This window comes from Oryctolagus cuniculus, chromosome 8 (genome assembly GCF_964237555.1).
Source record: "Oryctolagus cuniculus chromosome 8, mOryCun1.1, whole genome shotgun sequence".
Lineage (NCBI taxonomy): Eukaryota > Metazoa > Chordata > Mammalia > Lagomorpha > Leporidae > Oryctolagus > Oryctolagus cuniculus.
The window spans coordinates 71,993,759-72,021,354 of record NC_091439.1 but is presented as its reverse complement, the minus strand read 5'-3'; the positions used below and the strand labels follow the sequence as shown (position 1 = coordinate 72,021,354).

Here is a 27,596-nt window from a genome sequence, read left to right as displayed (position 1 = left end):
ATTATGGAAAAACCTGGAGGTGAAAGAAACACACATATATATTACTCTTTCAGAAAGCTTGGATGAGGAGAGGAAACAGATAGTAGCCAGAGGGTCACTGGTTTAGAAGGGGTTTGCTTTCAGGTTAAGAGTACGTGAGCCTACTTACAAGCTGAGGAGGAGCAAAAGGAAAGGAGAATTTAATATAATAAAAGGAAGTTAATAGATGAAGGATAGGATCTCTGAGTAGATACAGAAAAATTAAACTCAGAATTGTCTTTAGTGAGGTAAAGATGTTGCTTTGATATTGAAAAACGTGGTGAGCATGTGTTGATAGTTAAATCTATAGGTAAAAGGTTAGGAGACTGAATATCATATCTCATTGCTTTAAATGTATGGATAAAAATAGGAGATGAAGTATGTCAACAGTGATAGGAATAGGTATTATGTAACAGTCTACAGGAGAGTGGTGATTGATTGAGACAGATATTGAGGGAAGTGAGAGTGACTGGGAAATCAGAAAAGATAAAGGGATGGATCAGTGGTGCTGAGGATTAAGCTGAGGTTTTTATTAGACTGACACTTTTCATTCCTGCCCGTGTCTGGCTTTCTTCAGCTGAGACTGAATGCACATGTGTAGGATCAGAGAAGATTGACGCGTTGCTATCGAGGCTGAGATTGGGTGGATGAACTGGCAATAGAATTAAGTGAGATGAAAGGAAAAAAAAAAAAAACAAGCTAAAATGATTAAGGAAGTATGGCTATGATCAGAGAGACAGACCTGGGTAATATTTGCAAAAAATCAACCACATTATGAATATGAGGTTAACAAGTAAAGTATTAATAAAAAAGATGAAAGAGCTAGTATGTTAGAATTTATATATATAAATAAATATATATATAAATATATATTTATATATTTAATATTTATATATAGAGAATTTCTGTGGTTTCACTTTGAGGGTCATAGTAAGATATTAGAGGAAATAAAAGGAATTAAGGTTTAAAAATGGCCCCCAAAGAAAGGGGGGCTTGGTGGAGCTCAGTGAACTTGTACGGCAGCAGACCATTCAGATACTGCAATGGGGTCACGTTGTGTGGATTTTGACAAATGCACGGTGCCTCCAAAGTGTGAATCCTAATGTAAAAACTGGACTTTAGTTAATAATAATGCATCAGTGTTGGTTCATCAGTTATAACAAATGGACCACGCTAATGCAGCAAGTTAATAAGGGAAATATTTGTACTTCCTGTTCTATTTTTCTCTAAACTTAAAATGGCTCCTAACAATCAAGTCTATTGAAATAATGGCACCTTATCATTGTGGTAAGAAACAAGTATCGCTAGAGGAGGGTGGAAGGTTTCCGTGCGAGGATGAATACTTTTACCCAGAGCCACAGTTTTCAGGGCGTAAGAAACCATCTTGTTGTGAAGGTGAAGTCTGTGTGGTAGTGGCCCTTAGAAAGCACAAGTAACCAACAAAACAAAATGTAACAAAAAGGGAGGTGGTGTGCATGGAGTCTCACCAACAAAGAACAAAAGTCAGGCCCCTTCAATATCTCAGGAAACAGGCAAAACTCCATGGCCTCTAATAAATCACTTAAATGACGGCAGTGAATTCTCATTTCCTGGATGAGTTTGTTTTCTCCAAGTCGTCCTGAAGCCCTTGGCCTTTTTTGATGCCTCTGTGGACATCACTGCTCCTGCAGGTGAATTGTAGGTTTCTGCTACTGAAGGCTGATTTGCTCTCTGCAGTGTCACAGGCCCTGATGTCAACAGAGCCTTCACCGATTCTCCTGTGCCCTTTAGTTCACTAGATGCTGATCCTTCCTTAAGATCCCCCAATGACTATCCCAACATTTCTCTATGTTTTCCGAAGTCTGTCCTCCTAGTCCCACTCTACCCTGATGCCATTCTGACTTCCAGTTACTAAACCTCACAGTTTCTTGTAAAGTTTCTGAAGATCCAGTGTGAGTCCCTAATTTTCGTTTGTTCAACCTAGACTCCTTGCTTGTATTCTTCCAGTCTTAGTAGCCGTTCAAAGGCTTTGACTGAAGTAGACACTCGTGGCTACTGGTGGTGCATTTACTACTGGTGTGAACCTAGAACGCTTGTTGAAGCCTCTATCTGTGGAATAAACCTACTGTGAAGATTGACAAGGAAAATGGTTTAAGCCACCGAGGTTTCATACTATCTCCCAACTCCAATAGATTGGAAAATATTCAGTTTTTTTTCATTAATTAATTTATTTGAAAGGCACAGCTATCAAGGGTCAGGAGGGAAAGACCTTCCATCCACTGGTTCACTCCCCAGATGGCCTCAACAGCCAGAGCTGGGCCCATCAGAAGCCAGGTCTTCTTCCCTGTCTCCCACACGAGTTCAGGGGCCCAAGGACTTGGACCATCCTCCACTGCTTTTCCAGGCATATCAGCAGGAAGCTGGATTAGAAGTGAAACAGCCTCAACTCGAACCGCGCCCATATGGGATGCCGGCACTGCAAACAGAGGCTTAACATTCTTTGCCACAGTGCCACCAAAATATTGAGGTTTTGTATGGAAAAATATTACAAATGTAACATATATTTTAAAAGTAGACTTAACAAGGGGCCAGCATCCCATAAGGACACCAGTTCGAGTCCCAGTTGCTCTTCTTCGAATCCAGCTCTCTGCTATGGCCTGGGAAAGCAGTAGAAGATGGCCCAAGTCCTTGGGCCCCTGCACCTATGTGGGAGACCCAGAAGAAGCTCCTGGCTCCTGCCTTTGGATCAGCCCAGTTGCCACTGTTGAGGCCATTTAGGGAGTGAACCAGCAGATGGAAGACCTCTCTAAAAAATAAAGATTTGTGCTAATTGTATTAGAAAGTAAACTAACAGGATTTCCTGGTAGCTTTGATGAGAAGAGGAGGAGTAGGGAGGGTGAGAAAAGGACCCAAGCTTTTTTTTTTTTTTTTTAATCTTAAGTCATGACAACAGAAAAAGAAACATTTTGCTCCTATTTTTCTCTAATTCCACTCACATCCTGGCTTTGAGCTATAGAAGTCCAATTACTCATCCTTTTTTCTCCCTGATTATATAAATAAAATTATTTGAAAGCCAGAGTTACAGGGAGAGAGAGAGATTCTCCATCTGCTGGTTCACTCCCCAAATGGCCACAATGGCCAGGGCTGGGCCAGCCAGGAGCTTCTTCTGGGTCTCCCATATGGGTAGCAGGGGCCCAAGGACTTGGGCCACTCTCTACTGCTTTCCCAGGCACATTAGCAGGGAGTTGGATCAGAAGTGGAGTAGCTGGGACTGGAACCAACACCCATATGGGATGCCGGCATCACAGGTGGCAGCTTAACCCACTATGCTACAACACCAGTCCCATCCATGTATATTTTTAACATGGCAGCCAGAGTGATCTAGTTACTTCTCTACTGAAATAAATTTGATTGTGTTCCATTCCACTCAGAGTAAACAACATCCTTACCAACTTGCTTTGGGGTCTCTTCTCTCTCCCTCACTCACCATGCCCACATTTATGGTCCTCCTTGATCTTCAGTCACAGTGAACTTGGCTTTTTGCATGTCCATCTGGCCCATCCACCTAGAATGCTTTTCATACAGACATCTGTCCTGTCACCTCATTGAAAAAAAAAATTAAAATCTCTGTTTAAAGAATATCCATAGTCATCCCTTTGCAGAAGAACAAATTCCAACTGCTGTACTACCTGTACCCTTTTATTCTTTTCTTTATAACACATTACCATTTTCTGATGCAAGTTTTTCATTTGCTTTCTCCTGCCTCAATGGTTTGTTATTGAAATCTCAGCATGTAGACAACATTTATACCTAAAAAAAATGCATGACAGGCAACTGATATTTTAGGACATATATAAAACACCTCTCTAATTATCTTTCAATGGCATCTCATTCCTCTTTAGTAAAATTAAAAAATCTGCCATAGCTACTAAGCTTAACTGTATATAAAAAATTCCATTTTTTTAAATATCTGTTTTATTCATTTGAAAGCCAGAGTGACAGAAAAGGAGAGATACAGAAAGATCTTCCATCTACTGATTGAATCCCCGAATGGCTGTCTCAGACAGTGATGGGCTAGGCTAAAGCCATAAACCTGCAACACTATTTAGGTCTCCCATGTGGGTGACAGGACCCCAAGTGTTTGGCCCATCTTATGCTGCTTTCCCAGGTGCATTAGCAGGAAGTTAGATCAGAAACAGGAATAACTGCGACTTGAACCTGTGCTCAGACACTGACAGCAGGCATCACACAGCAATGGCTTTAACCCTCTGCACCAAACACGAGCCCCTGTCTTCTTTGTTGCAAAGTTAGATTTATTCTGCTATTTTGGGTCACTAATTATATAACTTGCTGTATTCAGTTTCTCTTGTTTCACTACTATTGAATTGAGAATGGTACTCTCTACTGGCATAGGTAAAACTAAGAAGAAAATATTTGGAAGGGGGAGAGTATGGAATAAAAGCTAGTAATTTGGAAATGAGTACTAATAGCCAACTTTTACTCTAAAGCTGTATGGGTATTGACTCCTCAAGTCCTTAAAATATTTCTGTGAAATAGATAGGATTATCACTCCTGTTGTAGTCCAGATTTTTAAGAAGACAAACAGAATAAACTTACTCAGAATCACATAGCTCATAAGTGGAAGAACTAAGATGTTACCTTAACTTGTTTGACTCCAGAGCCCATTGTCTTAACAACAACAACAGATATACACCTCCTTTGAGATATCCAAACAGAAAATGAAATGAGTAATTTGATACATGCGTCTGGAGTTCAGGGAAGGGATCTGGAATGGATATACTCTGAGGCTAATCAGCATATAGATGAAACTTCAATTACTCTTCTAGCTTTCTTTACCCTGGTTTCTTCTCTCTTCAGTCCCTTTCTCATTTCTGATTCCTTCCCCACTGTTGGAAGACAGTATTCTCTATCTGAAAAACAACCTTCCCATATTTAGCTAAGTTAAATTAATTAGGTGTCTTTGGTTGCAAATGACAATCCAATTGAAGTGAAAAGATAATTTAATGGCTCACAAAACTGAACTGCCCAGGGAAGAGATCCAAGCTTATTTCTTCATTCCTTGGGATCACTATCTCCATCTCTCAGCTCTGCTCTCCTCTGGTGCTCCAGTTCTCACACAGGCTCTCCTTTCTTGGCACTAAGGTGACTTTCAGCAGCTCTGGGCTCGGATTTCATCCTCTGTGCATCCCAGGATAAACAAAGACTCTTTTTCCAGCAGTTCCAGCAAAGAGCCTCAGCTTGAATATGCACTGGCTCTGATTGTGAAGTACTGTGTCCAAGAGGAAGCAGCGCTCTAAATGCCAGGTCTATGCCTTGTGCCCCATCAAGCACTAAGCATAGGAAATACTGATTACCCAGGGAGAGTCAGGATGCTGTTATTATCAGGAGAAGGGGGAATGGATACTGAACAGGCATAATCAAAGATAACCTTCAGAGACGTAAAAACAATTGGAAAAATTACAGTGACCTATCGACAGCTGGATGCAAAGAGAAATTTAAATTATCAGTAATTTAAAACTATAATACACTAAAGTATAAACAAAAGTTTGCAATCACAAATATGATTATTAGCCATGTAACTGCTACATGAAAACATCATAAAATCCATAAGAATATACCAACACCCCAGCAGATAAGGATATAAAACAGGCAAACTTAGAGTTTTGAAAACAAATTCATAGGTAATACAAATCCAAAAAGAAATATATTGTAATGGATTAGGAAAATTAATAAAATAAAAAGGTGTATGAAATCTCATGTGTACTTGGAATTATAAGAATTCAAAAAGTTTGTGAAAATGTCTTATGAAAACACTATGCATAGATTTCAAAAAATTTTGCACCAAAATAAATTTTTCTATTTTCCACAACTTTTTTGACTACCACTATATATGCCATATTTCATGACAACAATAAACCACCACCAGAATTCAATACACATATTTGCCATCAATATACTTATCAATAGTAGCAATTAGCACAAGTACCACAAGGGATCTGGAAAACATTGGTAGAAACGGAGCAAACAGTAACTACCAGCACTTATAAAGAGTTTACTATGGCTGCCGTGTCTTACGTATTTGCAGTTACTAGTTCTCAGGACAAACAATAGCCCTGTGCAACAGGTATCCCTATCCCAATGTTGCAGATGATGAAACAGAGTCAGAGAGAGGTAAAGTAACTTGCCTGTGGTCACATGGCCAAGTTGTAGAGAAATCGTGTAAGTAAGAAATTGTGCAACCCAAATGCAAGAGTTGGGTTCCAGAATCCAAGTGCTTAAGCCCTTTGCCAATTTACAGAGAAGAACAAAGTTCTAACATAAGTTTCATCTGCAAAGCATTTTAATAAACCAAGTTACATGCCAGTGAAAAAAATCCTATTCAGTCACAGTTCAGCACAGGTTGTTATTTTTTTGTTTTTTACAGCTGCACATTTGAAGAAGGTTCAGATGGAGTGTGGATGGGGTATGAGCAGAAGCTCCCAAAATAAGATCGCATAGAGGATGTAAGGTGTGATTAGGAAGATTTGCATCTCTAAATTTTTCAAAAATCCCACTTCTTCCACCAAAACCTGTCTCTTCTTTCCTCTCCTAAAAAAAATCAGAATTTTTAGAAAGGCATGCAGTACTTTCCGTAGTCCATGTCTCACTTCCCTCTTAGTTTTATCACATTCCACACGGATCATATTTGGCTTCAGTCCGCCTCCATTAATTCATCTTCCCAAATTTGCATACACAGCTGAACTCACCCTCTGCCCCAAGAAACTTCCAAATACTCCTATCTCTGCGTCATTCTGTCTGCTGAGAACACCTAGTCTGCTTCCTTTCACACTACCTTTCTGGAATATATTCTATTTGATTCTGTTGATTCTCTTCTTTTATTAGGTATGTGTATATATATATATAGAGAGAGAGAGAGAGAGACACTTTTTTTTTTTTTTTTTTTTTTGCACAATCTCCCTTTTGGAAACTGGAAGGCTGAGTTTGTATTTACTCTGTATGCCAAGTATACAACAGAATGCCCTATATTCATCCATTCATCCACACGTTTTTGAATTCATGTTATATTCTGGGCACAGTGTCTAGCACCATAGATAAAAAGGAAAGGAAGACATTGTTGCTGCCTGCAAACATTCCATAGCATACGGGAAAGACAAATGTGTAAATAAATAATTAAAACCCAGTGTGATACATGCCACAGGGTAATATATACAGGGCTCCATGGCACCCTGGGGGTTAAGTGGCAACTCCTGCCTGAGGAGTTGAAAAGATTTCAAAGAGGAAAAATGTAAGTCATGCCTAAAAGATGAGTAGCAACGTGAGAGGCATCAGTGGGGATAATTACGGAAGCAGGTTTGCCATGCTAAAGAGTCTGGACTTTGTCATGTAGCCAGGGAAAATCATACGTGGTTTGTGAGGGGGAGAGAAATGCGATATCATATAGGTTTAGGAGAACACAGCAGAAGAAGGAGAGAAAAGACAAATGGCATTTGCAGCAGTCCATAGAGGAGTAAGAGGAAGGGCTGAACTGACTCAACAGCAGGAAACTAAAAAGAAGAATGATTTTGAGAAAACCAATATTCTGAGATATAACTAAAAAAAAAAAAAAAAAAAACTTGGTACCTTGGAGATGATAAATAAAGTTCCAGCCCTTTGTGAAAACTTAGCACAGGAAAAAGCAGGCAAGCGCTAACAGAAATGGGCGACGCAGGAGGGCAGGTTAGGAAAGGGCAACAGCGATGCGAACGTAGCTGTAGACATTTTCAATTTGGCAATCCCTGAGGAACATTGCAGTGGAACTATCTAGGTGCCATCAGTAAATAGACATTATATCCCCAGAGAATGATGTCCTGGACTAAAACATTGTTGAGGAAGTAAGAGGCATTCCCCTGACTCTCATTGTAAAAGTGTAATTGAAAGCGTTGAACAAATAGGAAGATTGGGTACAAAATGATTATTCAAAGTCCTGAAGTATTCCCCGTAAGCCTGGGTGACGAAGACTGCTGCTGGTACTTGTACCACTAGGGAAGGTTATTAAAGAGCTAGAGGGAGGAGAGGTAACTTTGAGAGTTCAGAGAAGCTGAGAATGCGGTGAGTTGTCCCCTGCTCCTCAACTGTGGTGAGGGCAGGGCTCGGGGAAGGATGAGGCACATGACCCACAAAGTCAGGCCCATCTGTGCCCCCAGAACGAGTGGCACGGAGGCACAGCAGTCACCACAGTTGTCACCGCCATCTCCCAGGGCACCAGGAACATCAAGGATTTTCCCGCCTGGGGAAGGAGAAAGAGACAGTGAGCTGGGACAAAAAACAGAGGCTGCCTCCTGTGCAGTGATCTTCAGCCAGCTCAGGAGAAGACAAACGTAGGGTTCGTGATATGTGCAGATGAGGAGGGGTCTTTAACTGGGGGCCTGAAGATGATCAGCTATGCTCCATGATCACACAAAGGCACACACTCAAACAAATCCTCACGTGTTATATCTTTTCATTACTGTAAACCAGCCTTGAAAACGTCTAAATCCACCAATAACACCTCACCCACCAATGAAAGCCCCTTCTCTGTCTCCTAATAGAGTTGCTGGTGACTGCCCAGGGATAAATGCTTATAAGCCTGGGGAAATGAGAAAAGAACTTTGTGAAAATGGGACAAGATTAAAATATAGAAAGAGAACAGAAGCCCTTATAGAGACGTTAAATTGGACAATGACCAAACTTTTACATTTTAAATTAGAAGAAACAAGTGCCGATGGATTGACTAAGTTGCTCAGAGTGTTATCTATAAGCAAACAGGAAGTTCAAACAGAAACGGTGGTCCTACAATGCATGTTTGGGGGCTGGCATTGCAGCACAGCGGGTTAAGTCATCACTCGTTAGGCCAGCATTCCATATCACTGGGCCACTTTGAGTCCTGGCTGCTCTGCTTCTGATACAGTTTCTTAGTAATGCTTCTGGGATAGCAGGGGAAGATGGACCAAGTGGTTGAGCCCTGCCCACCATGTAAGATAACAGGAGAGAGTTTGTGGTTCCTAGGTTGGCCTGGCCCAGACCTGGCTGTTGCAGCTATTTGAGGAGTGAATCAGCAGGTAGAAGTCTACTCTCACTCCCTCTGATTCTCTGTCACTCAGCCTTTCAAATAAATATTTTTTAAAGAAAAAGAATGCATGTTTGTGTTTTTACATGGTGAGTGTTCCAAACTGGACCACTGGCTATACATATAGAACAGAAGCATAAGTGAAAGACAAAACAGGTGCATGTATATAAGAAGAAGAAAAAAATATGGCCAAACGAATTCGTAGTTGACAAGGAAAGGATTTCACACTGATGAAGAAGGCTGGAGAGAGAGAGATGTGAAAGGAAACAAATCATGTAGATGCAAATGACATAGTGAATGGTTGTAGGAGCAATTTTCTAAATTTGCAGGTGATATTTAATTGGCAGACATTGCAAACAGCAAGGAGCAATTCAATCAGATAAAGGACTTGAATCATTAAGTACTTGGTCTAATAGATGGCAAGCACAGATAAGTGGTGAATAATAAGTCTTGAATCAAAGCTAAAGAACAGAGAGTGAATATTTGCCAAAGTGAATGATGCTGTCCAGGAATATCTCTTGGGTTTAAAGAGAACTTAAAGGACAAACAAAGATCCAGTAAAATATGTGTAGAATTAAAGAGATTTCATGTGTTATAGGTTATAAATTAACAGGCTACTGCATCAGTCAAAAACCAAGGTGATATAAAGACTGGAGCTATGATGAGAAAAATCTCATAAGTGGAGGATATATAAATCCTGAAATCCACTGTTGGCTATTGAAATGCCATCTATTACCTAGATTTTCATCTGTCTTTGGTCATGGTGTGAAAAGATAATTGATAAATAAAATATCTTCTGAGCCGGCGCCGTGGCTCAATAGGCTAATCCTCCACCTTGCGGCGCCGGCACACCGGGTTCTAGTCCCGGTTGGGGCGCCGGATTCTGTCCCGGTTGCCCCTCTTCCAGGCCAGCTCTCTGCTATGGCCAGGGAGTGCAGTGGAGGATGGCCCAGGTGCTTGGGCCCTGCACCCCATGGGAGACCAGGAAAAGCACCTGGCTCCTGGCTCCTGCCAGGATCAGCGCGGTGCGCCGGCTGCAGCGGCGGCCATTGGAGGGTGAACCAGCGGCAAAAGGAAGACCTTTCTCTCTCTGTCTCTCTCTCTCACTGTCCACTCTGCCTGTCAAAAAAAAAAAAAAAAAAAAATATCTTCTGGAGATATGAGAGTAGAGATTTGGGTGAGAATATTCTAAGTAGCTTTGAAAGATCATTTCATCCATGAAACACCATACGGTTCTCTGGGCATAAATGTAGCATATTACATTTTGATTGGTCATTTTATTTAGTATGTTAATTCCCTAAAATAATAGTCTATGTTAATCTGGAAATTATAAAATATAGAGATATGTCACTAGTATAAAAGGATAATAAAAATTCATCATAGCCTTGGGAAGTACTTGATGAACTAAAGAATGCCCCCAACTCTTTGCCTATATCTTTACAATGTTGACTATTTTGCTAAATAAACAGGTTAGCTCAGCTATTAAAGAGCAATGCAGCACCTTTTATTACAATCTCAAAACTACCTGTGTAATCGTTAGTCACTTACATCCAGCTGTCAATGTGTCAATCCCTTTTGAAGGCTGTTTCTTAAAGTCTAATATGCAGCATGAATACTCAAAAGTAGAGCCATATATTAAGAGACTTACTTTTTCTTGCTATTTTAATGGTTCAGATTTTAATTGCTTTTAAGTCTCAATGAGTGTTCTTATTGTAAATTGATGATTTTATAAGGGCACACTTAAAAGTAAGCAAAATCTCTGATTGAAATACAAATAAGGGGGAGGGGGACTGGACACTGACAAGGCTCACTGTGTCAGACTGAAGGGGACTGCAGGCTGACGCAGAGGCTTCCTGTGCCGTGTGAGATCATGCAGGCACTCCTCTTACTCATTGTGTGTTCACTTAACACCACACAGAATCACAGGGCAATGGCCAAAATACTTCAATTCTCATGGCAACAAGCAGTTTCTGGGAGCTAATTCTATTCTCATTTATAAGAGCTTATAGTCCTCTTCCCCTGTGGAGTTCCAGAAACATAGATACACACACACATTCATTGATTCATTCATTCATTTATTTTAAAGGGGGGAGAGGCAAGAGACAGATTTTCCATCCATCCACTGATTCATTCCCCAAATGTTTGCAATAACTGGGGCTGGGATCCCAGAACACAAGCCAAGTCTACCATTTGGGTGGCAGACACTCAAGTGCTTGAACCATCACCTGTGCCTCTCAGGGTACAAAACAGCAGAAAGCCCAAAGGAGGAGTAGGGACTCAAACAAGGCACCCCAGTATGAAGTAGCTACTTCCCGAGAAGTAGCTTAACCTCTTCACCAAACACCCCTAAAGAGGCAGTCTTAAGAAAAATTCTAGAAGGATTGACATTTTTACTGTCATGAAATTAAAAATCCACTCAACTGTAACCCTTAAGTTTTCTCAAGAACTGTATATGATAGTTGAGAAGATGAAACAGACATATGGGTTAATCACCGTGTGACAGATGAATAAAAACAGTGGAAGCAAGGGTGGCTGACCGTTCCAAAGGGCAAATGTCATAAATGTGGCTAACAGTCCATCCGAAAGGGAAAGAATGAGTATGTTTACTGGCTAGAAGGGAAAAGCTGGCATGGCGACTGGTGAAGAGTAAGCTAGCTGTAGAATTAGGTCACTTACATTCATGTGTATATGACTGGGCCTGTGAGAGTGGTGTGCTGTTTGTGGGAAGAGGCTTAGAGAGAAGAGAGCCCATAAGCTAAAATAGTCACACAATTCTTCCATCACTCTGTTGTCAGAGACAGAACATCTACTGAGAAAATCTTCATATGGCAAGATCCAAGAAATGCTTTTCAACTGAATATACTCTAAATTGAAAAATCAAATACCTGTTGATTAAAATAGGCAAGAAAAAGAACATTCTATAAATCCTTCAAGGGAAAATGATTAAATTAATTGGAATAGCTTCTTAATCAGTGAACACTGAATATTTATGTGCTATTTCTCTGTGCTAAAAATATAAAGATAACAAAAACAATCATTGCTTAAAATTTTGTGCAGTCTTTTGAAAAACCATATGCGTATATGTTATATTTTAGTATATGAGGAATGTGCAGAAAACTATATATGTAATAGAAGATTCTAAAATGTATCACTCTTGAAATAATGGTTACATGTTAGGAAATGTAACAAACCCTACTAATTGTCTAAATATCTATGGTCTCTTTGCTGTGCATTATAGTTTCTCTCTAATACCCAGAAACAGATTAGCCACAAAATTTATTTCCCAGCATCTCTCCTGGACTTCTTTAGCAGTTAACTAAGTCCTAGCCAATGAGATTCAAGGAGAAATGTCATTTGAAGCTTTTGGGAAATGTTCTTGAAGGATTCTTGTCCTTACTCTGATAGAGCTCGTTTCTCTTGGCTGGAATGTCAAAAGAAAGGCTAGGGCTTAAACCATAAATGGGAAGCTATACACTGAGCGCAGAGCAACAAAATAAAATGAACCCAATTCCTAACCCTGTAGGCTGTGTCAGCCTGGGAACTTATTCCCTGATGACCTTGAATGCATGGATCTCAAAATTTCTCTGCATCAAAATAAACATTTTAATCGCATTTTCTAACAAGTTTTAAAAGTGCCTTTGTGTGCCAAAGATGTAAGTTATTTACAAATGAATTAATAATGTCATACATTACCTCTTTTCTTCATTCCTTTCAGGAGGGAATAGGCTAAATAATTAATCTGAGGATTAATTGGATTAAAAGATCTCTAATTAATTTTATAAAGCTAGGGTAATTCCCCAAAGAAAGTCAGACGGTAGCAGCACACAAAGTGAAAGAACATCCAATATTGCTTACAAATATGAACATGCAAAAACTTAAAATATATCTTTTCATATTTGACCTATTAGCAATTTATTATATATTAAATGTAGTATTGCCAATAGAGTTTACTTCAGGAATAGAATTTTTATTTAATTCTAGGAATATATGGTGTGCTAATATTTTATGTTATTAAAAAAAGAATAAAAGCCTTTGGTTATAATGAAAGATGACCAAAAATAACTTGAGAAGATCAAGTTGAGGGAGAATAACAGAGGCCACGTGTATTCCAGTCTTTCCATGTCTCTTCCCCACATTGCAAGATCACTGCAAATACAAATAAAAATCTCATTTCTCACAGAAACAAACTTACCTTTTAACTGGAGCTATAAATATCAAATCCTCAGAGTACTAACGCTGGACTACCCAATAAGTCTGACCCCAGCAAGTCTGTGTAGAGGCAGAGTGGGGAGAGACACAACAATGGTTTCATATGAAAGAGAGGAAAGCTTAGAAATTGCATGAAGCAGAGCCAAAGTAACACCAGAAAGATGCACTTTAATACCAAGTGTTAATTGACTGAACCTAAATGTGTTTTATGGTAATCTCCAATGATGACTATGGAGAAGGAGCTTAAAAATGAGTATGTTAAGGTAGAACTCTGGAGAGGGTAAAAATAGAGGGGTCCACATTGTACATTGGGGCATAATGAGGAAAGCTGCAGCCTATGACACAGGCATCCCATATAGATGCTGGTCCATGTCCTGACTGCTCCACTTCTGATCCAGCTCCCTGCTAATGCACCTGGGAAAGCAGCAGAAGATGGCCCAACTCATGTGGGAGACCCAGAAGAAGCTCCTGGCTTTAGATCAGCCCAGCTCTGGCCAGTGTGGCCATTTGGGGAGTGAACCAGTCAACGGAAGATCTTTCTGTCTGTAACTCTACCTCTCAAACAAATAAAACCTTTTTTTTTTTTTAAAAAAAAAAGTTACTTTCACTGATTTTACCAACAGATTAATTTCTAGCAGCATATTTGAAAATAAATGGATATAACTGTGTTTCTAATTGATCAAACTGTAACTGAAATAATCTAACACAGTAACATATTAAGACATATCTGTCTCTTCAATAATACTTTTTACAAAGCACTTAAAAACTATAGGGAGAAACTTTGCAATATTACAGTATGATAAAGAATATTCAAACATGACTGAAAACTCATATGAAATATTAACTAATCAGAGGGTAGAACTTTAGAAGCTGGTTGCTGTACTTCGAATTTGCATGTGTACATATCAATCTTTTAGTAGTAATGTGGATGCAGAATTAAGTGTGTGCTTCTCAAACTTCTGAATGGCTTAAAGCTAGAAAGAAAAAACCTTAATGACTACTAAAGTTTAAAAACATTACAGACAGATGTGAAGGGCACAAAAGAACCAGTGAAACTAAAGAGAGACAAATATAAAATCCTCCATCTGCTTGAACTTGTAGTTTGATAGTGTTTATTTTTAAAATATTTTCAAAATTCTACTTGACCTTACGTTAATACATGACAGGGTTATAATCTACCTGGTCTAAGCTATTGTTATTCCAGTGGTGGGAGTTAGACACAGAGGACGCTTTCATCCCATTGTAGAGTGCCTGGGTCAGAGACCCAGCTCAGATTCAAGTTCCAACTCTGAACTAATGCACACTCTGAGAGGCAGCAGGTATTGGCTAAAGAACTTGTATCCCTGCCACCCACAAGGGAGTCCTGGCTGGGGTTGAGTGCTCCTGGCTTTGGTCTGGCCCAGCCCTGCCTGTCTTGTAAAAAGGTTTAAACAAGTGATTCTGGCTCTAATTTCATTGCTAAATTGCCGTATGTCGGTTCATGAAACATTGATCATTTAAACTATGTTCACAAGAGAATGACCAGTATTTCGACAGATGTGCAAATCATATCTTGGGAAGAGATTGAATAACAAATTATTTCCAGTTTTGAAAAGAAATTATTTCCAACTAGATTAGTAGATATTATTCTTTAAGTATTGGGAAGACCATCATAATGTGATGTATAGATGACAAAATTAATATTTTAACAGTGAGTAGAGGGAAGCAGATAGTAATTCATTATGGAATCTGAGCTATATAGTAGCTGGAATATTTCAAATGAAAATTGTCCATCTTGGCCCAGTGGCGCGGCTCACTAGGCTAATCCTTTGCCTGTGGCGCCGGCACCACGGATTCCAGTCTCAGTTGGGGCGCTGGATTCTGTCCTGGTCGCTCCTCTTCCAGTCCAGCTCTCTGCTGTAGCCCGGGAGTGCAGTGGAGGATGGTCCAAGTGCTTGGGCCCTGCACCGCATGGGAGACCAGGAGGAAGCACCTGGCTCCTGATCGGCGCAGCACTGGCTATAGCAGCCATTTTGGGGGCGAACCAACAGAAAAGGAAGACCTTTCTCTCTCTCTCTCTAACTCTGCCTGTCAAAAAAAAAAAAAAAAAGAAAGAAAAAGAAAATTGCCCATCTTGGAAAAATGTAATTACACTTGTTATGATGTTAAATAACATTATGTAGAGCATATAACATGTCACATGGTGTATGGTAAGCACTAAAAATGCATAACTAGCATTATGTTATATTTAAAAGATTATTTCACATTAAATTCAGAGTGAATGCTTTTCAACTGAAGTTTCAAAGATCCAGTAAGTATCTGGCATATTAGTTATGCACCATTTTATTACCCATCATCTCTTTTTGACTTGAGAGAATGCAAATCTTATATATTCTTTTAAGAAAAATGTTATGATTATGTAATTAGAATAGCTTATGAAAAAAATTATTTGCATTCTAGTTTTTTTTTTTTTTTTTTTTTTTTTTTGACAGGCAGAGTGGACAGTGAGAGAGAGAGACAGAGAGAAAGGTCTTCCTTTTGCCGTTAGTTCACCCTCCAATGGCCGCCGGGGCCAGCGCGCTGCACTGATCTGAAGCCAGGAGCCAGGTACTTCTCCTGGTCTCCCATGGGATGCAGGGCCCAAGCACTTGGGCCATCCTCCACTGCACTCCCTGGCCATAACAGAGAGCTGGAATGGAAGAGGGGCAACCGGGACAGAATCTGGTGCCCCGACCAGGACTAGAACCCGGTGTGCCGGCGCCGCAAGGCGGAGGATTAGCCTAGTCAGCCGCGGCGCCGGCCGGCATTCTAGTTTTAACACTAGTCCTAATCAAAATTAAAATCATCATTCTATATTACACATTTAATGTATTTTATAGTATCTTCAACCTATTGTAATAGATGCTTAATACCTTAGTTAATTTCAAATATCAAAAAAACATAAGAAATTATTCATCAAAACACTAATTTTTATCACTTAGGTAAAACTTGGCAATTTTACAGAGAGAGAGAGGGAGAGACAGAGATTTTTCCATCTGCTGTTTCATTCACCAAGTGGCCCCCATAACCAGGGCTGGTCAGGCTAAAGCCAGGAGCCTAGAACTCCATCAGGGTCTCCCACAAGGGTACAGGGGCCCAAGTACTTGGGTCCTCTTCCGCTGCTTTCTCAGGCACAGTAGCAGGGAGCTGGATCGCAAGTGGAGCAGCCAAGACTTGAACAGGTGCCGAGATGGTATGCTGGGATTGCAGTGAGCAGCTTAACCACTATGCCACAACTCCAGCCCCTTAACACCTTATACTACCACTTGTTTTTGATTCTTTAAAAGCCTCTCTTACATCATGTAATTAGCCTAACAGTTAAAACACCCATATCCCCCATTGGAGTTCCTGGGTTCGATACTAGGCTCTGGCTCCTGATTCTGGCTTCCTGTTACTATAGACTTTGGAAGCAAAAATGATGGCTAGGCATTTGGGTTCCTGCCACCCATGTGCAAGAGCTGGATTGGGTTCCTGGTTTCTGACTCCAATACAATCCACTGGAGTATTTGAGAAGGGAAGCAGCAGACAAGATCTCTGTCTCTCTCCCTCTCTCAAATAAACATATATAAAATTCCTACCAAAACTGTATTTGCAGCAATACTGATACACACAATTCTTTTTTTCTTTCTTCTTTTTTGTGTGTTTTTTTGAATTTGGTTTCCATATATAAGGGAGAACGTATAGTATTTGTCTTTCTTGGTCTGGCTTATTTCACTCAATATGATGTCCTCCAATTGTATCCATTTTGTTGCAAATGATAGAACTTCACTCTGTAGCTGAATAATCTTCCACCGTGTATATATACACACCACATTTTCTTGATCCATTAATCTGATGATATACACCTTGGTTGATTACAAATTTTGGCTATTGTGAACAGTGCTACTATGAACATGGTGGTGCAGGTATCTCTTTGATACACCGTGTTCAAGCCTTTGGGGTATATACCCGATAGTGGCATTGCTGGATCATATGGCAAGTCTATTTCTAGTTTCTAAGAAATTTCCACAATGTTTTTTATAGAGGCTTCACTAATTTACATTGTATAAGTGTTCCCCTTTGTCTATATCCTCACCAGCATTTATTACTCTGTGTTTTGGATTTTAGCCATTCTGATGGGGGGTGAGGTCATATTTCATTGTGGTTTTGAGTTGCATTTCCCTGACGGCTATTGATGAGCATTTTTTCATATATTTGTTGGCCATTTGTATTTCTTCTTTTGAGAACTATTAAAGTCCTCTGCCCCTTCTAAACTGGACCAGTTTTTTATTGTTGTTCAGTTTTATAAGTTGCTGATATACTTGGGATATTAATTCTTTGTCAGTTAGTTATTTTGAAAATATTTTTCACATTCTTTTGGATGTTTCTTCAGCCTATTCATCATTTCCATTGCTGTGCAAAAGCTTCTGAGCTTGATATGGTCCCATTTGTTTAGTTTTGGTTTTGTTGCCTAGGCTGTGAGGGTCTTGTCCAAGAAGTCATCCCCAACACCAATGTCTTGGAGTGTTTCCTTTGTGTTATCTTCCAGCTAGTCCATAGTCTCATGTCTTAAATTTAAGTCTTTGATTCATCTTCAGTTGATTTTTGTCACCCACATAGGAGACCCAAATGGAGTTTCAGGCTTGTGGCTTTGAATTTGTGGCTTTGGATAATACTAAGATTCAGGAGAGCAAAATTAGACAGTTGGAACAGCATATACAGAGATCATGAGACAGGAAGAAAAGTGCTGAAAGGGAAAACGGTTCAGTCTGAATGTACTGAAGAGTATGGAAAGAGTCTAGTTAAAGGCGTGTAGATCGTATTGAAAGATTTTGGTCTTTTCCTGACAGCAATGAAAATCTACTGAAAACCTTTAAAGTTTGCAGACAATTGGATCAGAAAGACTTTTTTGGCTGCAATAGGTAGAAAAGAGAAGGTGGACTTTAGATAGATTTATAAGGAGCAGAAGCCAAGGAAAGCAATAGAGAGATCTGGAAATAGAGCATTGAATAGGTATTAGACTTCTCCAGGGGAAAAATAAATAATGAGAGATTAGATAGGGGCCATAAGCCTATAGAAAATCAAATTTTATACCTGGTGTAAAATGATGCCACTTACTAGGAAAGATCGGATACAGTTGAATATTATGAGCATGTTCTTGGTAATGTTAAAGTTGAGATGTTTTTGAGACATTTAATAGAAATGTCAATTATATGGTTGAATAAGTCACTGTAGATACCAAAGCTTAGCTATATATCTAGAAATATAAATTGTAGGTCATATGTGTAGATGGGAACCATGGAAGTAATTGACATGGGTAGGTTTCCTAGGCAGAGAATCTCAAATATTTAAATTCTGAGGATTGTTAGCAAGTGTTTGAGATAGGGATTATGTTTTGTCTGAAATCCAAGGGAAAGTGTGCTTATGATGGAGGGAACAACCATCAAATGTTTTCAAGAAAGCCTAATCAGAAGAGCACTGTAATCTATCCAGTCATTTAAGCAATGCAAAGATTAAGAAGTGCTGTTTCCATGAGTGGAAGGATACCCAACAATATGGACACGAGTTCTCCCAGGGTGACTGGGATATGTAGAAATAGATAAATTTGTGGATTTGAAATTAGGTCTGAAAAAGTAAAAGGAAAGGATATTAATTGTGAGTCAGTGGTAACATAAGAATGGCTTGTTTGCTTTTATTGTAATAAAAGTTAAAGAATATTTTAATAGGAAATCACAGTGTATGGTATGATGTGGACTACACGAGATACGAGTTTGAGTATCTGAATTGGAGAAGACTGGATGACAAATTTACTGATAAGGATTGAACTGAAATAGGAAGACAGCTCCTTTACCATAAAAAAAATAGGCTGGGTATGGACTGTAAGGTGGGAGGTTAAAAAAAGGTAGATTTTAGTCTCGTACTTTTATGTTACATATAAAACAGTGGAAGTTATCTTCTGAGAACTGAGTGGGAAGATTAAAAAGTTTCATTGAGGGTGAAGATTGGAAAAGTCAATGGGGAAAGTGGAGTAGTAGAGGGGCCAGCGTTGTGGCACCGCAGGTTAACCAGCTGCTACAATGCTTGCATCTCAAATGACAGCACGGGTTTGAGTCCCAGCTGCTCCACTTCCCATCCTGCTCCTTGCTGATGCACTTGAAATGGCCCCTGCCACCTACTGTAGTGAGAGACCACTACAGAGTTTCAGGCTCCTTCCTTGCTTCTGCCTGGCCCACCCCCCAGCCATTAAAGCCCTTTGAGGAGTGAACCAGGGGATGGACTCTCTCTTTGTCTCTTCCTCTCTCTGTTACTCTGCCTTTCAAATGAATAAAATAAACCTTTAAAAAAATAAAATGGATCTATGCACTGACCTAATAAAGAAGGATCCAATTCAGCAGTTGTCTCTAACTATTGCTGAGTCTGCTTTTAGAGATCCTGGCCATCTTTCTGAAACAGTGGTCCTTGAGTTGTTCTCTATTCTGGTAGATCATCTGTGACATGAGTATGAGTAACCCCATATGCCTGTTGGTCACAGTGCTCTGCTGTAGCATCAATTCTGCAGGGTGGACTGAGGCACCTCCTTAGGCAAATGTATGCCCAGTCTGAGCCAGGACGGTGAATGTGTGCTGTTTGTATATGCACTTATGCAATTATTCTAATCTACTTAATGAGATAACCCCTTTGCCTGTGGAAATTAAGAGAATAGCCAAGTATTGAAAATGGATCAGAATTTCAAATTTTCTCCATAGACATGTGACAGATAATTTTATATTAATGTTTTAGCACAAACAAAATCAATTCCCTTTTCCTAAAGTCCCAAAAGTTTATTCCAATTCAGAAAAGCATTTTGTGATACTTAGATGTATTTGTTATTATAATTGTAGAGTGGGCATTACAATGTGTCACCCTTTAACTGTAAAACACTTAGTAGCAAAATATTCATGAACATTTTACAAATATTTCATCAACATGTTGTCAGCCAATTTGTGGTTCTATGAAATTTTCTGACTTTGGCTGACTCATTAAATGTTGTGGGTCACTAGCGCATCAATTAGTAAGTTACTGATCTGTAGCACGTGGGTGTCCTGAGAGAGGAAATGTGTCTTTTGAGAAACTAATTGAATTTTAGAGTTTTTATTCACTGTTGAAATGAGGACAAATGAGTCAGCTCACAATAGTGATGCTAAAGTTACATTCGTTTCACCAATAGATAAAAAAGCTGAGAAATGACAAACTAGTATGCTAAGGATCCTGTTTAGATTTTCAGTATGAAAAGACTTAATTCTTAATGTCTAGCTATAAAAATACATTCTGTGATTGAAAGCAGCAATATTTTTTAAGATCATTTTCATATAGTGTTATCAAGTATAATACTTTTTAATTAATAATTCTAAGTTTATCATACAGAAATGTAGTAATCTGACCTTGTTGCAATACAAATACTACAATTTTAAAAAGTGAAATTTCTAACTCTTTTTGAGATAAACATTTCCCTAAACGCAGTTATCCTGACCGCCTACTATTATGGGTCACTTGGAACACAAATGGTATCTTGCAACATGGTAAAAGGGTTCTGAGTACCAGCTTTAGTATAAGGAAAACACACCTTCTTTGTACTTATTGAAAACTGAGTTACTTAATCTGCCAGTGCTTAAATTTCTCCACATATGAAATGGGGAGAAACATGTAATTCATACTTTATTGTTAAGGATTAAGTGAAAAAAAAATTAATTACATAGCAGTAAGTAGATATGGGTTTGATACACACACACACACACACACACACACACAAGCACTTAGCTGGATTCTTCACATTGGTTTAGCACCCAACTAGGCATGGTGTTTTTCCATGTCTTTTTTCCTTGATCCCCAAAAGCAATAAAATAAGTGTCTAGCTTCTTTAATAAAACAATAAAAAATAAAGAAATATAACCAGGAAATGACTCAACATCCAATTTAGTAATGTTGGTACTTGCCTGGAAGGGGCTTCCCCTAGGTTTAATCACAGCCTCAGATCATGATTTCACATAAGATGCATCTTTTACATATTTAAATATGTATCCTCATATCGAATTTAAATGTGAAGCCATTTATTCTCTGCTTTGCTGCATTTGTTTTATGCTTTAAATAAGCAAGAGAGTATGTTCTGCAGTTGTGATTCCACTAAGAAGCTAACAGGAAAGGCACTGAGAAACAAGAGTCAACCTCCAAGAATTACCTGTCTTCTTGATCTTTAATTGTTCAGTAGATGCTTCTGAATTTTATCCCATGTGATCTTGGCAGCCACTCCTAGCATATGGCACTATAATGTAAAATGTGGAAACTAACAGATCTAAACATTTAGAGCCTAACCAGATAAATTGTGATGCAGAGAAATTTAAACCAAGGGTAAAATGCCATGTGATGTTGTAAGATAGCTTACCTGGTAATTTACATGTTAAGAATGTATTGAATATCTGGGGAACATTGTCTTTGAAAGAATTACGATGGCTTTGATAAAATGACTCAAGGAAAAAAGGCCATTTTCTTCATGCATTATCTGTGTCAGAAATAACCGCCCCTGATTTCACATGCGCTGATAATCTGAACAAGGTGATTTGTCTGAAGGCTGCAGAGGCGTAAGAAATGCAAAATCCACACCTAGCCCTTCTTTAGTGTCCTCTCCACAGTGTATTTCAGTTTATGTAAAAAGACTTAAGATGGTGCCTGAAGCATAATTTTTTTTCCCCTCAAGGTAAGCTGAAGTGCCACAGATCAAATTGTTTTTCACACTGTTAATGTATTCCTTTCTCTTTCAATTTCTCAGAGAGCCGACATTGGGATTTCTGCTTTAACCATCACCCCAGATCGGGAGAATGTGGTGGACTTTACCACACGTTACATGGACTACTCAGTGGGGGTACTACTTCGAAGAGCTGAAAAGACAGTGGACATGTTCGCCTGTCTCGCGCCCTTTGATCTCTCTCTGTGGGCCTGCATTGCTGGCACGGTCCTTCTGGTCGGTCTGCTGGTCTACCTGCTGAACTGGCTTAATCCCCCACGATTACAAATGGGATCAATGACATCTACTACTCTCTACAACTCCATGTGGTTTGTGTATGGATCCTTTGTACAGCAAGGTAAGGAGGAAAAGTACAATTCAGTTAAAAAAATATATGGTATTTCAGCTGTCACGCATTTGGTTAGGCAGGTTCTGTTTCTGGCATCAAGAAGTGTTCTAAAGGACCCTCACAGCAACGCTCAGAAAAGAACATTTCTTACTCTGAGTGGATCTCAAACACAGCAGGTTTCCAACAATAATGGCTCATTGTCTTTTGATGTAAGTTCAATTTCATCAACAAAGGCAACAGTGAATGTCGGAGGTAAGATTCACAAGAAAGCTCAAGACCAGACTCTGGCTCCCTGAGAAGTAGCCTCACTGTGATGAGACTCCTCACTCCCAGGGAAAGTGCCAGTTAATTATTTATGTGTGTCAGAAATATTAGGGGTTGTTTTTGTTCAGAGACATTATTTCATGTATTGAAAATATTGACAGTGAAAGGACATCCGTTAACTCGAGATTCTGATAAGATAGTTCACATTTTCTCTTTCCCTTTAATGTATGATCTTTACCAATGATTTATCCTGCAATTTCAGTCTATTCTAAGCACTGACTTCCTTGTTAGTCAATGTCCATTCTGCTTCACTCCTTAAACTTGTCTGATTACTTCTTTGGTTTTTGCTGTTTCAGAATAGAATATTTACTGCACTCCTTATTTGAGATGACTGTCATAACAGAGAACACAGTAATACAGGAATTCATGGCTTCTTGCAAACTTTGCACATGGACTGAAAAGAAATATGGGTTACAACAGAAAAATGTGATCATTTTTGCCTTAAAATTTACAATTCTAACTAGTGTCTTCACTTTTCCTCCCATAATTCTGCCTCTGTTCTCCTTTGATTTCATCAAAATTTCATCTAGGTCCTTCATCTCTATTTCTTTACTTGTAATTTATCCCTTAAGCCTTTGTCAGCATGCTTTTCCTTCTACCTTTCCACACCAAGAGCTCTTGCTAAGATTAAACATTGCTGTATGCTTGACACAGACACTAGCAGTTCATCCATTAATCATTAATTCAGTAAACATTTATCCCACACTGTTTATTTAAGTAGAACTGTGCTAGGTACCGAATATACAATGATGAGCAAGTCACAAGCCAGTGGGATACAAACATGGAATGACACTTAGAGCAAAAGAATTCTCTGCTGGGGATACGGAAGGCTAGAGGTGGGGAAGCTGGATCTAGAAGGGGAATCCAAAGACAAGTTCATGTTGGTACAAAATTTTTGAAACCCGTGAATGGTTTCCTCATATTACACATTCCCCATGAGCTTTTTGAAGACACGTTCCCCCCACTAAATATTCTAGAAATGCAAATCTCTTCTCACTAGAAAAATTAGGTTGCATTGTTACCTGGAGAAGACCTATCTTATTTCTCACCTAAACTATAGGAGTCTCATAACAGGTCTTTTTCCAATATTTCTCTGAAAATGCATGATCCATATATTTGCAAATGTACTGAAGACAGCACTCCTGTGTAAAGCTGACCAGATAACCCCTAATCTTCAAATATTTCCTTGGTTCCTCAATATCTGTCACCTAGAAACATACTCCACCATCTGGCTCCTGTCCAAAGCCCAATCCTTCTCTCTTACCACTCATGCCTTACATGTAGTTATCTGTAGTTGCTCCAAATTTTTAACCTTTGAATAAAAGACTGCTTTTTCTTCCTCTTCACCTTTGATTGTAGTGTTTTGAATTTCTGAAATGCCTTTATTACTAACCAGCCTGTTCTCTGCTCCTACTCTTTGATTTCATATGGCAAGCTCATCATCCTTCTCTAATTCTTGCTTTGATCCCATTTTTTCCAAGAAGTCTTTGCTAGGATTCAGGACCACTTTCGCTGCCCTTCAAGATATATTGAGCATAATACTTATCAACCATAATGCAATTCCTTTTAGTTTTCATTTATTTCCACCTGAATTCTTTGAATACAAGGCAATATCCTATTCATCTTTTTAGTTACTTAACATAGTTCAGCTCATTTCTTCATATTCGCATTTACTTGGTCCCATACCGACCAACAAAATAGGTGAATGCTACATATTTAAATCAAAAATGCAATTTATTACTTTACAACCTAAAAGTTTCATCAAAGTTGTCCCTCAATGACCTGAAATTCATTAGGTTAAGAAGTTATTTGTGGGGCCTATGTTGTAGTGCAATGGATTAAGCTGCCACTAGGACAACTGATATCCCATATCAGAAGGTGGGTTTGAGTTCCAATCCAGCTCCGTGCCACTGTGCCTGAGAAAGCAGAAGAAGATGCCCCAAGTACTTGGACCCCTGCTATCCACATTGCTGGCCCAGCCTCAGCTGTTGTGGCCATTTGGTAAGTGAACCTGGACACGGAAGATCCCAGTCTCTCTCTCTCCCCCGATGTGTGTGTCTGTAAGAGAGAAAGACTGACTTCTACCTTCCAGATAGATTTTAAAAAATCATTTATATTATACTGAGTAAATTTTATAGGAAACTAAGAACAAAAACTTAAGTAAGATCTCTGATCAGTTAAGGTTTATATTTGAGGAAGTTGACTGGAATTGGCTTTCTGAATTTTTCCTTGAGGAAAGCTAATTCCAATCAATTTTGAAACACATGCCAGGAATAAAAAACAAGATAAATAGAATTACCCATGTGGTTCTCCCACTTTTCTAGCTGTAGAAACATGCAGCAGATATCAAAGGTTATAAATATGTTAAGCACCGTGTAGCCCAACTGCTCTCTTAAATGAGTTGCCCAGCCTGTAGGTTGATTGTACATTTATACTAATTCATAATGATGGATAATGCTGAATTGCATGCGATTAACTACTTTATCTTTGAAAAGCTGCTGTTCTTTCACTTGCTAACCATGAAAAGGTGAATTCATTGAAGATACTGAGAGCATCTCTCTGCTCTGATTAAAAGTAAATTAAGAAAAGGCTCATAAACCCTATGAAAAAGACAATCAATCAATGACAGTGTCCAAGCATAGGCAATGGAGCTAGAATTAGTGACGATTTCCAATGAAAATGGTCTTTTAGGAGGAAGTACAGCTGTTATTTCAGAATTACAGTCTTTATTGAGCCACTAAACCAGATTGAATAGGGATAAAGAGGCACTTCATGTGGTATCAGATGGATGTGAGGAAAAAAAAAGATCAGGGATAGCTGAAAGCAGAAAAATGTTCAATATATGTGAGTTGTTTACTAATCCTGATTTTTTAAAAAAATATCAATAACTTCAAAGCATTGTGAAAAAACAGCTCAGGGAATCCAACTGTGCAAAAGCCGTATGGTCCATTATAGAGATAAACTCAATACATCTGTTTGGCTGGAACATTAGAGCTTGTGAATTAGGTTGTTAAATGCATGAACAAGAGACCGATTTTGTACAAGTTTTGTCATCGTTTTATATGCTCCTTATTCTACATATCTCCTTGCAATTAGCATATTTTTGAAAAAGCTGTAGTTTGATTGTTGAAGACCTGTCACATTTAAAGATTTTGGCAGTGACTCAACATCACCCAGACCATGGAAGGCCTCTATGACGTGCTCACCAGCGAGGTTGTGGGTAATTTGTTTACTATTTACAAACAAGTTAACACAAAGGGAAATACCAGGGTTACCCTCAGACATTTTAGTTTCATTCTATGAAACAGACGTTGTGGTATAAAATATTTGAGGCCATCATATAGTGTTACCAGCCAGCATTTACAAAATACCAGCAATGCCCCAGGAACAGAGGAAAAACAAGGACTAATTCTGCTAAAGATTTTAGTAAATACTTCTGGGGCATACTACGTGTCACGTCTGGCCACGATGTTTGAATATGGTGATAAACAAAAAATGACACAGTCCTTGCCAGCATCATGTCAGTGAGTCCTAGCCACGTTGAAAGCAAAATAAACCACATCTGCTGAGAGTAGCAGAGATGCTGGAAAGAGTAAAGAAGGAAAATGCCTTGGCTGTTTTCTTAAAGATCAAGTCCTCCACAGATGCTAGGGGTGAATTAAAAGAAATCCTTTAGGGGTGGTAGAAATACTGAAAATAACTTGATGCTCCTGCACAAGAGTTAACAGGAGAGGCAACCCACTGGCTTGGAGATCCCAGGACAATTTTTGAAGACAATAGAGTTCTTGCCTTTGCCAGCTTGGATTACACTGTGAAAGAGAATCGCAACCTTCTCATTTCCACAAAAGGCCGAGACATTCTTTTCTACTGAATCAGGCAACAGAGAGGACTGTTGATGAGAGGGCAACTCTTTAGAACTTTACATAGGACAAAGGTAATGGTGTCAGTGAAAAATATGTGAAATTTACCCATGTCCTAGGCACAAAACCCCAGAGGATCCAAGCCTTGGACTACAGTAGCTAAAACCATCCCATTGTAATGTTATCCACTTTTTCACATTCAATTTGGACCTCACAAAGATGATATTGGCTAGCTCTGTTGTTTACAGACACTAATGAACACGGGGAAAATGAGAGTAATTCCCAGTGACAGGTTAACTGGGCTATAAAGACGAGTTTCTTTCTACATTCTGTCCTTACAGGTATTAACTCAAAACAGCTCTCTGCAATTTTTATTTAGTTTCACACAACATCTCTGTTGTTGTTAATTATGATTGGCACTCCGGAACAGACGGCGCGCCAAGCACTCTGAGTGCTGTCACATCCACTTGCGAATTTCCCCATGCCGATTTAAAACATGACAAGGTGCTCATTTTCTTTCTTTTCATCACCAGAACGCTCCACCAGCAAAGAAAAAACACAGTTGAACTTTTCAAGCTGTAAGAGATTGTTCAAATTGTACCAATGATGGGGAGCAATTTGTATGGCTAGAAAACAATGACACGATGCTAAAGATGGGAGTGCATGGGTTTCCATTCTCAATGAACCGCAATGAACTTCTCAGCAATTACTCACCGAACTCTAAGCATGCATCATGCCCTCGAAAACGATTTATGTTAATACCAACTCTTCATGATTTGGGTCAGAAAATCCTTTCTCACGCTGAACTGGGCTTTTGAGGTGTTCGAAGTCATGAAAGAACATAAGGCACAGGTCAGATTTCTGTGCATTGAACAGCAACTGGTATAAGCAATATTTTCTTGACTCTTTCAAACTGCCTATGAAAATGTTCCACAACTAAGTACTACTTTAGTATTTAACAGAATACAGGAGTGCTTTCTCAAGAGACATTTGAAA

At 39.1% G+C, this 27,596-nt stretch overlaps 1 protein-coding gene across 4 annotated transcripts in view; it reads left to right on the top strand.

The window, feature by feature from the left end:
- GRID2 (glutamate ionotropic receptor delta type subunit 2) overlaps nucleotides 1–27,596 on the top strand; it is a 1,616,513-nt gene that overhangs the window by 1,222,671 nt on the left and 366,246 nt on the right. For all 4 annotated transcript variants that reach the window (XM_051819556.2, XM_051819557.2, XM_002716957.5 and 1 more), the window contains one exon: nucleotides 22,113–22,425. In XM_051819556.2, coding sequence (XP_051675516.1) covers nucleotides 22,113–22,425 — 313 coding nt within the window. The remainder of the gene's footprint in view (nucleotides 1–22,112; nucleotides 22,426–27,596) is intronic.